We start from the raw sequence: 16,075 nt of genomic DNA, 5'->3' as shown, positions 1-16,075 counted from the left end.
ATTCACCATTCTCCTCCCCCCCCCCTTAAACCCCCTTTTTACTAATGATATATTTTGCCGATTTCAGTCCAGCTCTGTGTCATGGCAGTTTTGGCAGTGTGTTTGGATGAACGGGGTTTCCATTGGGCCACTGCATGGAGCAGGGAGCACTGGCACTGTGAAGGGAAGCAACACACCGTTCATCAAAACACACTGCCCACACTGCCATGACAAAGAGCTGGATCAAGTATCTCTTTAAGAGAGAAGACATGAATGCAACACGTTTAGTTCAACATTTATAGACAAATACCATTCTCTAACAACTGACCTTTGCCCTCTACAGATATTAAAAACAAAATGCACATAGCCTCATACAATGTAAGTCTGAAGTAAATATCTCTGTGCAGACTCTGGATAAAAATCCCCTGTAACCCCACACTGGATCAAAACGCAGTGTGTTTCCATGAAACCAAACAACACATTCATTACTCTGGTTGTTTAGTCTGAGGGACGGTGCTGGCATCAGTGCTTAATGTCTGACGTAAAGAGCGATCCAAAAGTGATGAGGTGTTCAGGCTTTTTGAACATGTCGCTGTCATTCTGAATGTCTGGCTTGTGTTCGTATTACTGCCTTTGCCATTCTTGTTTGTTTCGCTCAGCCCAAAACGGAGCATGGTGACAACAAGAATTCTACATACAAATATTTAAGAAATTGGTGCATTATAAGAAATATACCTACCCACCAGTATAAATTTGAGCTTAAATGATAAGTCATTTCATTGATAAGTCGATCAGTCAGTTATCAAAAAATTACATAAGCAACAGATTTATCATGGGCCATTTTTAATGAAAAATGTCAAATTTCATAGTTTCAGCTTTTCAAATTTCAATAAAAGTTGTGCTTTTTCTTGGCTTAAATTACATTTAACTGAATAATGTTGAGGTTTGGACTGTAGTAGGTCATTTTACAAAGTCCTCTGGCTTTTATCTCAACGTGTTGCAAGGAATCCATACTTGCGCTGTAGCTGGATGCAGCGTTGTTATTTATAGACACGACGTGTCCATGGAAATTATTTGTGTCACTGCAATGTAATCGATGACATTGACTATGTCGACAAATTGTCCCAGCCCTAATTGTGTATTCGTTGTTCCTGATCGTTTACATGCTTATCTAAATAAACGATGGATGTATTTAGACAACCAAGGAGATGTAATCATCATGTCGTGCTACTACCCAGCTACCAGTTAGCTAGCGCAAGCTACTAAGGTTAGCCTGCAGTTTCGTGAACAGATATTGCATATAGCTAGTCACTGGCATCAACAGTAAACAACAACATTCATTATAACACTTCACTTTGGCATTTAATAATTAGCAATGTTTATCAAAATAAACAATGGATGTTTAGAGAGAACCAAGGCGATGTAATCACTATGTCTGTAGTAACGTTGCTAGCTACTGCCGATGTTAACTACTAGCTGATAGCCCCGGCAGTTTGGGAAACATCCACATTACAGGCTCTACAGCATACATACATCCCTCGGATGGATCATAAGATAACACCATGGATGTATTAATAGAACACATGATGAAGTACAGCATTAGCTATATCCATTATAACAGCTACAGGACCTCGAAAGAACCATCATAAGAGCCTGCGCAGTACAGGGCCACATGGGTGGGCGTAGTCTCGCGGGTCCGCTTCATGGTCTGCCCTGCAGCGTGGAAACACTTAAGACCCAATAAATGAAGATAATGAAGATTGTTGGCAAAAATTTTAATAAGCAAATTTTATTGATGACATTGATTCGTTGTTGCAGCCTTAAAACTAACCCTAACCCTAAAGGCAGTCAAAGCTAGTGTGGTTTTAAAAGGGGTAGATACACTTTGAGGATGCCAAACTGGGGCATTATTGGCCAGGGGGATAATAAAAACCGGTAAACTTGTTTACACAAGGCACACTATTAATCCAATTAAGTTACTCAGAAGTAAAAAAAAACACTGTTATTATATTGTTTAAAATTATGTCTTTTGAGGTAATTATTTTTCAAGACATCAACTTGAGCTTTCATCACGTCCAAACATGTATGTGGACATGTATACATGTATACTGGAGGACATACAGTTCTGTCTGTTACTATCTGTCATGTCATTTGACATGACAAAGAGAAGCAGAAGGACAAGTGGAATTTTTCAGTCAGAAGTTCATTAATTTCCCATCTGATCACCACCTGAGAAGCACAGGACAACTTATATCACAGATTCTCATGAGTACTGAAGAGGATTTTCCTCTCTGTGTTTTAACCATTTGTGTATCGATGCAGGTGTCAACTATACCATAGCCAAATATGTCTTTGGTCCAGGTAGTCCAAAAAGTATATTGTTTCATATCAACAAATGAGCTAAGCAGTATCTGACAATAACACACGAGACTGACCGAGCCAAACAACAGTCAACATCCTCCAATACTGGAACATCTCTGTGGAGATTAACTTAGCAGCAGAAGAGCTGAAACAGATGGACGTGTGCAGGAGTGTGTCATCTATTCCACTCAGCAGTAGTCCATATTTTAATGGTTAGAAAGAGGATGCAAATGTTTAAACAATGCCTGCTTCACCGTGCCTACAGTTTTATTCCAGCACAAGTCCATTTGGGCCAATTTGACATGTTAAATTGAGCGGGATGAGTGTGACAAACTCAAAATCTCTCAAAATCGGACAAATCACTTTTAAACTGACTTGTCGATCTGAAAGGAAGACAGACTCAGCCACTGCATGGCCTATTGCTTGCTTAAAATGTTTTTAGAAACACGGTTTGGTGAACTATTTTCGTAAAATGTGAGATTGTATTCCGAAGAGCCATGACGGTCTGGCTTTGAAACTCCGGAAAAACCCAAGGAGGTAAGCGAGTGTCCACAAAGCGTAACTCCTATGGAGCCAATCGGATGCTATCAAGCCATCGCCTGCCCTTAGCATTCCACTGACCGCCATTCATTTTGGCGCCACTTTGACCGCAAATAACTTTATCTGAAGTGTTTCAAGACTCTTTTTGTCCATTGTTTATTTCTAAATTGACACGACAATGTATAAAAGGCTCCATTACCGTGTACCTCATGTTATGGCTCTGTAGCCAACGTTTTTGTAAAAATAGGCAAACGATTGTGTCATTACCACGTGACTTACTGTTGTGGAGTGCACCGTGTGGCTTACTTCAGTGTCTAATAAAGGAGCTGGAGATCTCACATGGACACCAAAAAACCTTATCTTCTTACATTGAAAAGGTTTTATGAGATATTTAGTTGAAGCTGGATTTTGAAGCTGACAGAAAAGGTCATATTTAGAACATTAGTTCATATTTATTTATTTGAAAGAGCTATTTTGTTACAGGTTGTTACATATGTTATTTTATAACACAAGTTATTTTTATACCATTGAGACACAGCCGAACAAGCCTGTTCATTAACCTCTGTGAAGCCTGTCTGAAATTGTGTTTCGGGGCAGGGCCGAGTGTCCTCTTTTTTTGAAAATAAAATATTGTCACCCTATGTAATGATATGCTTGCATACACAACAAAACAGCGACAACTCCACGTTGACAGCACAAGCAGAAAACACTTATCTCAGTGAAGTAAAGCAGTGGTCTTCGTCTCATGAATAGTCGATCCGAGCAACAACAGGTGCAGCACGTTTCCGCAGCTAGCGTTACCAGTTAGCTAGCTAGGCTAACTATGCTAATGGTCGACCAACAGACTGAGGGAACACCGAGACTGCGGCGCGTAACAGTTATTCCCTCCTCAAACCTGTCCTTTAGGGGTGTTAAACTGGTGTCAGCTAGTTACGCTTTCTTATTTAATAATATAGTAAAATTAGCGTCAATTACACACTCCTCAGGCGAGTATAACGTTGCTACAGGACAGGTAAGACAAAGGACAAGCGAACGATGAGACTCGAGGCATAAACCGCGCCATTTAAAAATGGTGCGTTCGTTTTATGCGCCGGCTTGTCTCGCACCGCGAGACCTTCCTCACAGCGAGTGAAAGCCTTAATGCCGTCTTTAACCGTCTATGCTTAATACATCCATGGTGCCGGCCTGTGGAAATAATGTTATTGTGAGTGAGCGTAAGCACCGTCCATACTGGAGCTTTTTTAATGTAGGCCTACTGTTTTGGTCAATTCAATCTACAATAGTCTGTTGTATTTAATTAAATAGTCATATATTTTAATAAAAACAAGGCAACTAGTCATTTGTTTCTATAAGCTGCAGTGTTGGGATTCTTTTGTAATCTTTGCTCATTTTTGTCTGATTTGATTGGAAATGATAAGATGATTTTTATCAAATATTATACCTGACAATGATTCATTTCATATAAATAAAGAGCTTTGGGCAGCACAGGGTGACAAAAAAGAGAAAAGTTTATTTATTTATTTTCTTTCATTTTCAGAAGAAAGAGGTCATGAGAAAATAATATTCTGAAACATTGTCCCCCTCTCCTCATCCGACCACATCCTGTAAAGGTAGCCACTATTTCATCAGCTCTCTTCCTTTACACTCCTCTGCTCTCGGTCTGTGACTCACCAAGATTCACATCCAATAACATCAAAGAGGAACAGAACTGTTGTCTTTTAATTAAAAAGCTGTGTACTTGAGTTCGTGTATTAGCCTACACAACACGTCCTGTAAGCAGATCTGTCTTTGTGCATTTTAGAAGTTAAAAAGGGAATAAAACAAATCTTTATTTTTAAATGAGCATCCGGACAGAGCTCAGCTGTGTACAATGCACAGCGTTGTTTTTAGGGTCAAACTGCATTTTATTCTTTTTATGAAGAAGTTCACTTCCAGTAATTGGAGGTCTTTAATTTTGTGTCCGAAAATGCAGATTACCCTAAATTACACTGCCCATAAATGTACAATGGTCCTTGTTTCTTATTTTTAGTACACTGTGTAACTACATTCATAGCAAGGCCCTTCATTACAGGGATCCAAAGCAACCTCTGGTGAGCAAAGGTGGGAAGAAGTAACTTTAAGTAAGTACTGTACAATTTGGAGGGACTTTACTCAGGTTTATTCAAAGGTAGAATTAGTCAATATTTCATAAAAACAGCAAAGAGAAAGAAAAGCCATTCTTTTTAACCCTCATGTTCATCTTAATATTATGACATTTTGGAGAGACCTGTAGATAACCGGTATATAAAGTAGTTAAAACAAGCTTCACCTCAAGCACCTACAACATTAAAGTACTGCTTACACACTGATACATCAGTATTAATAATGTGATAATGTCACATGTAGTAATAATAATAATAATAATCTGTCACAGGGGCCATTTTTGTGCACGATGAGTACTTTTCCTGTTGATATTTTAAGTATATTTAGCTAAGAATACTTTTGTTTTTTCACTTAGGTGAAATAATTTTCAATGCAGGACTTTTATTTTTAGATTATTGTACTGGTACTTTTAATTAAAGCTTTCCACTTAACAAAAAAAGAGTGTGAAGTAATTAACAAGCTGAAACCAGCAAACCTGTACTACATACTGCATGTCCCTTTTAGCATAATACATCAATATTATCAACAACATCAGAATATCTTTTTATATATATATATATATGTGTATATATGGCTTTGATTTAAAAAGGTACTTTAAAAGGTACATACATCACTCAATGAAATACCCTGTTTGGACAAACAACCGATACAAAGTGCACAAATAAAGTTGGTTCAAGTCAACTACATCACATTTACAGAACTGCTGTTTTCTTTTTGAAAAAAAAGTATTAAAGCTTATATTCGAAAAACCTTGGGAGGGTTTATATTCATGGGATACTATTAATTACCTCCTGGTGCTTACAGAAGTAGTGACCCATGCATCATATATTATAAAATGACACACACACACACACGTAGCACAAACTGAATTCTAAACATATTTGGCACCATATTTTAGCATAGAACATAAAATATAACTTGCAAATACAACATTGTTAGTATACGGAGGTAATATTTGAATTTGGCACATTACAAGAACACTTAAAAAAGTTCATGTCCATCCTACTTAATACATGCTCAGTCTTTTTTTAAAGTTAAGAATAGAAACCCACTACTAGCATGAATCCCTCACCATTAAAATTGTCTTTCAGCTTCCTGATTAGCTCCTGACTACAAATTCCTAGTGATATCAACTATGCTTAATGACAAAGGAATGCACAATTTTTTCCCCTTGAAAAGTTAAAAATTGGATGCGATTCTTCAGCGCCATTATGATGTAAACAAATAAGTAGAGTATGACCTCTGTAAACCTTTAAAGCCAAGGTGTCCTCCAAATCTCACAGACATCATCATATATTGCACTCTATAAGGAACCATTAGTCCTAACTGCACAAAGGGGGTTGTCCTGGCCTGTTCAAACCATCTTGACAAAGGAAAAGTTGGTATATAGATATAGAATTAATAAGGTATTCAGTAATACTATGTTTATTATAACATCTTGTGTATATTAACATTGATATATAGATTATCTCAACATTAGGATATGAAAGATACATATTTATAAATTGCTATTAATATAGGCAGCTGCTTCTGTTGAACAGACGCAGCGCCAGATATAACATAATAATTATTCTATGATTATTTTGATCCAAACAAATACAAACAAATGCGTTCACACCTGGCTCACAGAGTAAATCAGTGTGAAACTCCATAGTGAATAATGAATTGAAGCCTCCCATGCACAGAGAGGTTTCAATACAGGTCGAGACTGGTTTTCAAACAGGCCAGCGTGAACCTTAAAAACCTCAGCATGCATGCTAAGTAAGTAGAACAGCAATCTCTGGTGGACACAAAGAAAAGTTACATGTTTAAACAGATATGTAGATTTTTGTTGTGCCTTATTGGAAACCAGTGAGAGCACATTTAAAACACTGAAGAGTTATCTGGGGCTGCACTGAACGTGTCAGTAAGGGCCCGGTGACCTACAACAGAGTATTACAACCTCTGCTTTCATTTCTTATTTCAGCCTGCATACACATTTACCTCATGTATATTTGCACCGACATATATATTAGATTCACATCAGTATTCTATCTTAAGAGCAGCAGAAACACATACGCACTGTATACTTGTATGGACAGAAAACAAGGAACAAACAATTCCTTCATTTCGTGGAATCTGTGTTGACCTCAGTCTGTGGTGGGGGCACAGTACTATGTGTTGAGATGTGAGCTAGTGAACATATCCCTGGGGAAAACTCCCGCTATGTATGTTTGTCAGAGTTTTATGCCTCAGGCTTGACTGGCAAGCTGCCCTGACTCCTTGGTAACTCCACTGTATCTTCCACAGATGTACCAAACCACCAATCAGAACCACCAACCCCTAACAGGAACAAATACGCAACACTAACTTTACATGTAAATAGCCTGGTTCCAAAGACATGCAGGCAATGTCCACCATCACGGATGGCTAATTCACTAACAAGTTTAACAACAAACGAGGAACCTTTCATAAAGCTCAGTCGAAATAAGGAGCCATTTTGTACTTAAAAGGCCAGCGGCATGCACTTTGCGCAAAAAAAGGCAAAGAAATGCCTATAATCTTATTCATAACATAACTCCACGTTTGTCTATGCAAATTCACTCGACACTGGAATTGAGAAGCTCACAATATCCACAATCTGCAAGAAAAAAGCAAAAACTGCATCAAGCCATGCTCTAACTCTATTATAAGTCATCAGAATGATCACATCACCTATCTATAATCTACAACCCCGTTCTGTAACACAGTTTGCATGTTCTGTAACATCCCTTCAAACGTAGGAGATGAAAAAAAAGATGCAATTCACTCTTTTTCACTCCATCATAACTGTTGACATTGACAGCTCTGCTCCTACTCAGCACTGCACTGACCACACTGCACTAGCGCTCGCCTCTGTGTCCTTTAACTGAAAACTTATGTGCACAACTCAAGTGACAATTGATCCACCATGGGAGCGGTGTTGTGGCATCTAAAGGAAAAAAGGTTTTGCACCCGAAGTGTAAAGCAATGACAGTGGTTTCTCGCATAGAGATCACCAGGATATGACAATGCGAACGCCGTCTGGACGGAACAAACTGCAGCCACATGCAGCATACAGTTGCAAGCATGTTTGTCTCCCTAAAGCTGCAGGGGACAGGACGATACCCGAACAGAGCCCTAAAGGGACCATGACTGAGCCAAAATGACGCCTTAATGGTCAAAGAGCCGCGTGGTTTGCCAAACCGTACCACCCTGTGGGGCCGTCTAGAGGCCGGTGAGGTCCACGATCGCCTTGATGAAGATTGTGTCGTCGCGGATGTACGAGTTCTTGGCATCGAGCTTGGAGAGCGGGCAGAAGAGCGGGCAGCCGCTGGCGATGTTCATCTCGCTCACCGGTCGCTGGAAGGAAGAGGATGTGACATCAGGTCGAAAGGCGTCAATGATGTGCTCCCTGTTGCTCTGGTCCAGCAGCATCAGAGTCACCTGGAAATAAGTCAAACGACACAAAAGAACTCGTTCAACTTTGCTGCAACCAAACGCATGGCGCTGCGTTGGCCAATCAAATACACGCAAGCAAATATTTCTAGTAGATAACTTTATAAGTTGTTTCTATGATTTACACACAATTTAGCTGTTAAGCAAAATCTCATTATTCTGCTTTGTCTCTAGTTTTTTTACCTTCTGGTTGAAAGGCCATTTGAGCAGAGCGTCACTCAGTCCCCTCATCACCACAAAGAACAAGGACAAGTGGCTGCCGCGCCCTGTCCCATCTCCATTCAGATAGATCCGCAGACACATCTTATAGCCATACTTACTGGTATAGAAGGCTGAACGGAAGAAAGTGAGGGGGAAGTTAGCTTTAGTCATCTGCAGATAATGACGCTTCAGTAAAATAGAGGTCTAACGGATTAACTGGTTTTTAGTAACCAGGACTTGACCCATAAAATAAAGTAGGGCAGGTCTCGTTATATGGCCTCAAGTTTATAATACCTGAGTGGATCTGTACGTACTTGCTATTAGCTGATGCGTCATAATCATTGTAAGAGAAAAATATTTATTTTGTAAAATGACATTTTTTAACTCGACTACTCAGATGGATTATCATGTTGCTGTTCAGGTTGACCAGGTCTGTTTGTCCTTGGGTCCCTTTCGGAACAGATATCTTTTTTTTTTTTTAAATAAGTAAGATTTCTACTGTTCTGTTTTGGATTGTGCCCATAATTTTGGACCTATGACGACCTCTAATCTGTAGTAATGGGCAATGTTACCTGGTGAAAACATGGCAGGGGCTCGACCTGCGATGGCATCCTGTCTCTTTTTGGCAAAATCGGAGATCCTCCAGACAAAGACGCCATCAAAGGTTGTGGCCGACATTTCCCTCAGCCGGCCCTCCATCTCAGCGACTGTTAGGTCCTTCAGCCCCACCGTCCTCTCCAGCTGTCGCACCTGGAGAACAAACACATGCTGTGCTTTAATCTGAGATCACAAATTCTTCATTAAATCCAGTTACTTCTATTTGGGGGACAATCATGCTCTAAGTTTTGAAACTCCAGTTCCCATAATGCTTTGGTAGATGTGGATGTAAACAGGAAGTATAAACTTGAGCCCCATGTTTTTCTAGCCCATTTTTTAAAAACAATTTAGCAAATTGGCACCATTAAAAGTATGCAGAATTAGTTTTAAGCAGTTCCTGTTTGCAGTGTACCCATGGATGTACAGACAACTATCACTGGATTACTTTGACACTGAAGAAAACTTAAAAAGTGTTGATTCTAAGCCAAGTTCGGAAGTTTCAAAGACCATCTTTTTCCTATGAAAAGCTGATTTATTCGCAACGGACATCAGAGATGATGTCCCCAAAAAGTGTATGTCACACTTTTTATAAATATATGTAAGTTTCTGTAAATCATGTCTGTGTGTTTAGATTTAACTGAGTTATGACTCCAAGAAGTTGGAGTGTGACTCAAACTGCGGAAAATGGGCGCAGTTCCAGTCCTACCTTGTTACTCAGAGCCTCGATTTTGTCCTGGTCCAGCTTGTGCTGACGGTTGCTGGCCTCCATGGTGGTGGCAAACCTCTCCACCTCTCTGTTCAGGACACACACCACATTTTCAAACGTGCCGGATTTAACTTCGAGCTCCGTACACCTGCGACCCAGCTCCACCACCTTGGTCTTCTCGCTGTGGAGCTGGAGCTCGAGCGCTGCACCTACCGAGCTGGGCAGAGGCGTGAAGGAGGTAGACACAGACAGAGTGGGAGCCAGAGTGGGTGGTGGAGGGAGAGGAGCTGAAGCCGGTGGACCAAGGGGACCGGAGCTGGAGGATGAGGAGGAGGCGGCTCCCTGCACGGGAGGCCCAGAGGAGATGGTACTGAGCTGGGAGACTCTGGCCTCGAGCTCCCTGAGAGACTGTTGGAGTTCCAACAGCTTGTGTCCGGCTATTTCCAGGCCCTGGGGCTGCAGGCCCTCCATGCTCACTTTCATGCCCATAATGTAGTGCAGCAACAGATTGAGGTGCTCGTAGGCATAGGCACGCTCATGGTCATGAATCTTTTCCTTTTCTACCTACAAAAAGGGACAGGAGGGAAATGAAATAGAAACAATAAATACATCAGCTGTATGCTGCAATGAGTACGTATGCTGTGTATGAAAGTTATTAGGGTAAAGAGGGGGGTCAAAAAAGCTTGACTTTATAAGGTTCTTGGAGCCTACTCTTGACTAAAATGCATTACACTTTATTTTTTAATAAAGAGCTGCTAAGTAGACGATTATAACAGACACAGAATGAGTGAAACAAACGCATGGAGCAGCTCTGTGGCTTCAATGGATTGGAGCCCCCCAGTACCCCCCCCCAAATAATTATTTGAATTAGATCAGGTGACGCCATAGCCTGCGATGTGAGATCAGACACCTAACTGTCCGTCAAATCAATTACATGAAACCTGGGACCAGATGGGTGAGTGAGTTAGAGATGTTTCTTCCAAACATCAACATGAAAGCCATCTTTGTGATATATATATTTGATTTTTGACAATCAATCTGAGGGAAAAATTAATCTGGGGTGAGAAAAAAAAGTAAAAGACCCTCGCCTGCTCTTCCAAACAACAATTCAGACAACCCTCCTCTTCTCTGACCTCCTCTCCTACCACTCTAATAATGTTCCTACAGTCCCTAATTTGAATGTGTGGATATATAAAAGTTATTATCAAAAAGACAATCAGGCTACTTACAGACATATCACATCCCACGACATGAAATCGACACGGGGTTCTGAATTTGCTGCAGAACTTAATGTGGTCCACATACTGAAAATAAAAACAATTAAAAGCCAATAAGTATTGTTAGCAACTTAGCATAGGAGCGCAGATGGCTGATTAACAACATGTTTAGCTGTTTAGAAGATATTTAAAGATTCCTAAAAGACTCTTCTAACAATCTGGATGAAAAAATATTCCAGAAATATTTAATAAAAAGGATTTTCAACCCTGTTTTTCAATTTTTTTTCTAATCCAAACAAAGATGGTAGCCTAAAGTGAAGTGATACTTGGGTCACTTGTAAATTTTTATACAAAAATACCATCTTTATAGCAAGTAAATATGTTGTTTTCAGCAACATAAATAGAAAACAGAATCACATCTTTCTATCTTGACAGGATATGTTTTCACTCAAATGGTTAGGAAAGTCTTTGAGGAGTCTGAAAATACCTTCAAAGTACATGTTTTTGACTTTAAAGTAATCCTAATACACGAGAGGCACAACATTTTTTCATCTTGTCTGCATGTTGTTTCCAGAGTCACCTTTTCTCTGGGTATTTTCTTCTTGGCACAGCCTTCACAGATCATCGGGTACTTGGGACAGATCTCATCATGTGCCTAAAAAAAACAACAACCGTGTTTCTTTTAGAGCCACACAAAGAGCTGCTGTGTTGTGATGTGCTGCACCAGCTCAGGCAAGCCGAGCCGCTCAACTAAGTTTAAATAAATGATTTCTAACCTTGATGTTTTTGAAGTGAAATGGCTCCTTGCAGTACTTGCAGTTGAGTGTTCTCTCCGGGCACTCGCGCTCATTATGGCGCTCCTGTTCATTGAAGCGGATTCGTTCTTTACAGGAGGGGCAGGGGATGATCATGAACTCACACTTCCCTTCGTGGTTTAGCTGTCAAAAAAAAAAAAAAAAAAACAAAAAAGGTAGAGCTTTTTTTTTTTCAAAAATCTTTTCATTGGCATTTTTTCATTAAACAACAATTTTTAGTGCAATAGTGATCTGTGTATAGGACAAAAGTAAGGTTCAAAGATATACACATACATATACACAACACACACACACACAAAATCTATATATATAAACTAATAATTAGTAATTATTTAAATAAAAAATAAAAAATAAAAAGGTAGAGCTTTAACCCTGGTGTTGTCTTCCCTCCGAGCAGGAAATTTTTGTTTTTCTGAGTCAAAATTTTAAATGAAAAACCTTTTATCAAGGTTATGGTTGTCTTTTTCGACCCTTTTGTGTCTTTCCTCCAATGATTTTTTTAACTTTTTCAACATTTGTCGACTTTTTCTGAGCCTTTTGAAATTTTTGTGTGTTTTCCCATAGACTGTTAATATTAATAAATAGCTATACAGTCTATGGTTTTTCCCTAATTTTTAAAGCTTTTTTTTTTATACATTTGTAACTCGACATCCTTTCACATTTTTGTCACTTTATATGACATTTGTTTAAATTTTTGTCACTTTTATTGACATTTTCTTTCTTTACACTTTTTAAAAAAGTTCTTTTACCAATTGTTTTTTCTCCACATGCTATACAATTTACAATAACACACAAATTCAATGAAAGTAGTGATTATTTATTTTACTTGTGAGGAGCTTTGTTGGGAACCATCCACATTTGTTTTAAAGAAACCCAAATTTCTGATATAGAAACTTTTTTTGAAAGGGGTCAAATTAGACCCGAAGACAACAGGAGGGTTAGGTTGTTAACAGTACTGCAACCTCTGTAGGGCCTTCACTGTCTGTTCATATACATATCAAGGCAGATAAAGCTAGCAACATGTGAAACATCAGTTCATAAACATCAGGAAAAACACATTTTGGTCCACCGAAAAACAAAAACAAACCACCAAACACAAATGTAAAGCAAAAAAGAAATCCTGAAAGTACTGACCTCATACTCTTTAATACTTCCTTTCCAAGTGCAATTTTCATTGATACAAATAGCTGAAAGGTTTTCCACTTCCCTTCGAACTGCATTGTCAGGAAAAGCCTGAAAAAACCCAAAAGGATTTGCTGTCACACTGCAAACTGTCTGCATCTGTTCCATTTTATAGATTATTTACAAGCAGGATAGCTGTTCAGGATGAATATTCAAAACTTCCTTCAGCGCCACCAACTGTAAGCTGACGCATGTTTTTAGGAGTGAACTTGGAAGAGCGTTTTTCCTGCATGTCTGCACACAAGTAAAGCACAAGGCACCTTCTTTGTACAAAACTATGGCAACAGATCAGAGTAAATGTCGGTTTGGAGCGGGACAGGGAGCGAGTTCATTCTCATCCACTATGACAAGCAGTGGAAGACAATTCTTGTCCAGTTTGCACATGAATATAGAGAAAAAATGAAAAGGGAAATAGACATAGGGAGACCAAAGAAAAAAAATGCATTTCATGGTAACATGTAGGATTTTGACTGCAGGACCTGTCTTGTAGTGGAGTATTTTTTCACATTGTGCATTGGTACTTTTACTTTCTCTGGGACTATGCTTGACCAAAAGAAATAGCTCATCTTTTATACTGGGTAGCGACATCAAAATGAAACTGAAACTGGGTAAAATTTACTTAATTTTATTAATACTCACACATCCTTGTTTCAAAATCGACGTAGGATCCTCAAAAATCTCCTCTTTAATGCAGGCGCTGCATTTCTGGGGTCCATTACTGCAAAAAAAACAACATTTATACTCTGATTTACAGTAAATCCAATTTCATACTTTAGTAATTCCATTTTATGCTACTTTAAACATCTACTTCACTACAATTCAGAAGCAAATATTGTACATTTTCCTGCACTACAATTATTTGACAACTTTAGTTACCTCTTAGATTCAGATTATTAATAACAAATAAATGATCATATATTATTATAGACTGAGATACCCATCGATTAATTAAACAGATAAATATGTATCAGCTGCAACAGTGATTCTTATACATGAATGCATTAATAATTATTAGGCCTGGATAAAATAATCGATTTTCCATTTAAAATCTATCTTTGTTCGAGTGATCCGATTTCAAATAATAAAATCCTGAATTCAATCTTTTAATATACGCTTTCTCAAACTTTTTTGAGGGGAATTCTTAATGGAAAATAAATAAAGTTCTATCTTTTATGTCTTTTGTATCTTTTATATCCAAGCAACATTGTTTTTTTAACTGATATTTCCAAAACCAAAACTGATATCGAATTAAAAATGTATTCAAATCAAACCTTGTGAATTGAGATTCGGGGAATACTTGGCAATACCCAGCCCTAATAATTATAATCCAGCAATATAATACATACTGTATTATTCTGAAATGGGCCATTCTGCATAATGAGTACTTTTACTTTTGGTTTGTTTTGATTTTGTATTTCTACAATGTGGTGTTGCTACTTTTCTTAAGTCAAATATCTGAGTACTTTTCCACCAACGCAGACACCCCCAAAACTACAGTAACAAAATATATGTCAATCTGAAATGGGTCAGTCTGCATCATGAGTACTTACACTTGTTACTTTCAGTGAATTTTGAAGTTAACATTTCCGGTCGAGGCAGATGGCCGGCCACCAAGAACCAGGGTCTGGCCGAGGTTTCTTTCTGTTAAAAGGAAGTTTTTCCTCGCCGCTGTGGCACCAAATGCTTGCTATTGGGGGAGTTTCTGTAAATTATAGAGTGTATAGAGACCTACTCTATGTGTAAAGTGTCCCGGGATAACTTTTGTTATGATTTGACACTCTAAATAAAATAAAACTTTGAATGTTCTTTCTAAAATACACCGTGCACACACTGTGGGTGATGGCCTCCCTCACCTCACGGCCCTGTTGAAGCAGTAGGAACAGAAGCGATGTCCACACTGGGCTTGAAACGGTCGTCTGAGGATGTTGTGGCAGCAGTTGCACAGGTGCTTGTCCTCCAGCTTGTTGCCCAGGATCTTCTTGGGGAAGCCGGGTTTATTGCTCTCCATGGACGAGGGAGGGGACGGCTCCTGTGTGGCCATGGTGTCTGTTCACACGTCACACCTAGAGAGAGAGAGAGGGGGGGAGAAGATGTTGAGAAGGCCAGCTGAAAGGCCCACACCCTTTGTTTACATTTCGAGTCTGGATTCAGGGCTCCTTCTTGTGGTTCACTTGGCACAAAATGATGCTGCTGCCTCTCTTTCTACTCAAACAATGCACGCTCAGCTCGTCCTACCCAGTAACGACGCTGGCAAATCGCATCCATTGTCTCTCCTCTGCTTCCTTTTCCCTTCCTTGTCGCTGTTGCTAAGCTATCAGCATCCCGTTAGTCAGGAGTGGTACCCAGCACGCCGCCACGCCCCTTTGATAGCTGAAGCTAGCAGCCCGAAAAAGACCATTCGCAACTGGAAAAAAAGCTTTTTTTCAATGCTGTTGCAATCACTAGAGTTTGTACTTACCAGCGGCTTTTTTAGTCTAAACTGTCATCGCGTGTAGAGGCTGTGAAATCCCCCTTCCTGGTCGCAGGTAGTCGCTCGCGCAGTGTGCCGATATTATTTGTGGTTTCGCAGCCGACAGGAGGAGTTTTCTTTAACGTTAGCCACATAATATAGATGTGGTCCCCCAAAAGCGACGGCTGTTATTGTCCAATATCGCCATTGCACTTTCAGACTGGGTGTTACGTCATGCAGTGGGCTGCACGCGGGTTGATAGGCAGACGAGCTGTGGAGGCGCGCGTGTCATTGGTTGAAAAACTCACGAGTGGGCGGGTTTGCTCTGGTGTGAAATAAACAGCCAGAAGATAACAGATTTTATAAATGCACATTACATGCGTTTGTTTTTAATGTTCCTGCTTTATGCATCTGCGTTATATATATATAT

The 16,075-nt window shown here is 39.4% G+C and overlaps 1 protein-coding gene across 1 annotated transcript; it reads right to left on the bottom strand.

The window, feature by feature from the left end:
• Positions 1-5,479: 5,479 nt before the first annotated feature.
• LOC116704577 (TNF receptor-associated factor 2) lies at positions 5,480-15,905 on the bottom strand. Its single transcript, XM_032540156.1, has 11 exons — positions 15,655-15,905; positions 15,050-15,259; positions 13,836-13,914; positions 13,149-13,247; positions 11,976-12,137; positions 11,780-11,854; positions 11,212-11,286; positions 9,983-10,546; positions 9,252-9,429; positions 8,662-8,810; positions 5,480-8,466 (listed from the first exon to the last, which is right to left on the bottom strand). Exons 2-11 carry the CDS (start codon positions 15,235-15,237, stop codon positions 8,248-8,250), a joined length of 1,788 nt encoding a protein of 595 aa, XP_032396047.1. The 5' UTR covers positions 15,238-15,259; positions 15,655-15,905; the 3' UTR covers positions 5,480-8,247.
• Positions 15,906-16,075: the final 170 nt, after the last annotated feature.

This window comes from Etheostoma spectabile, chromosome 16 (genome assembly GCF_008692095.1).
Source record: "Etheostoma spectabile isolate EspeVRDwgs_2016 chromosome 16, UIUC_Espe_1.0, whole genome shotgun sequence".
NCBI lineage: Eukaryota > Metazoa > Chordata > Actinopteri > Perciformes > Percidae > Etheostoma > Etheostoma spectabile.
This window is presented reverse-complemented; position numbering and strand designations above follow the sequence as displayed.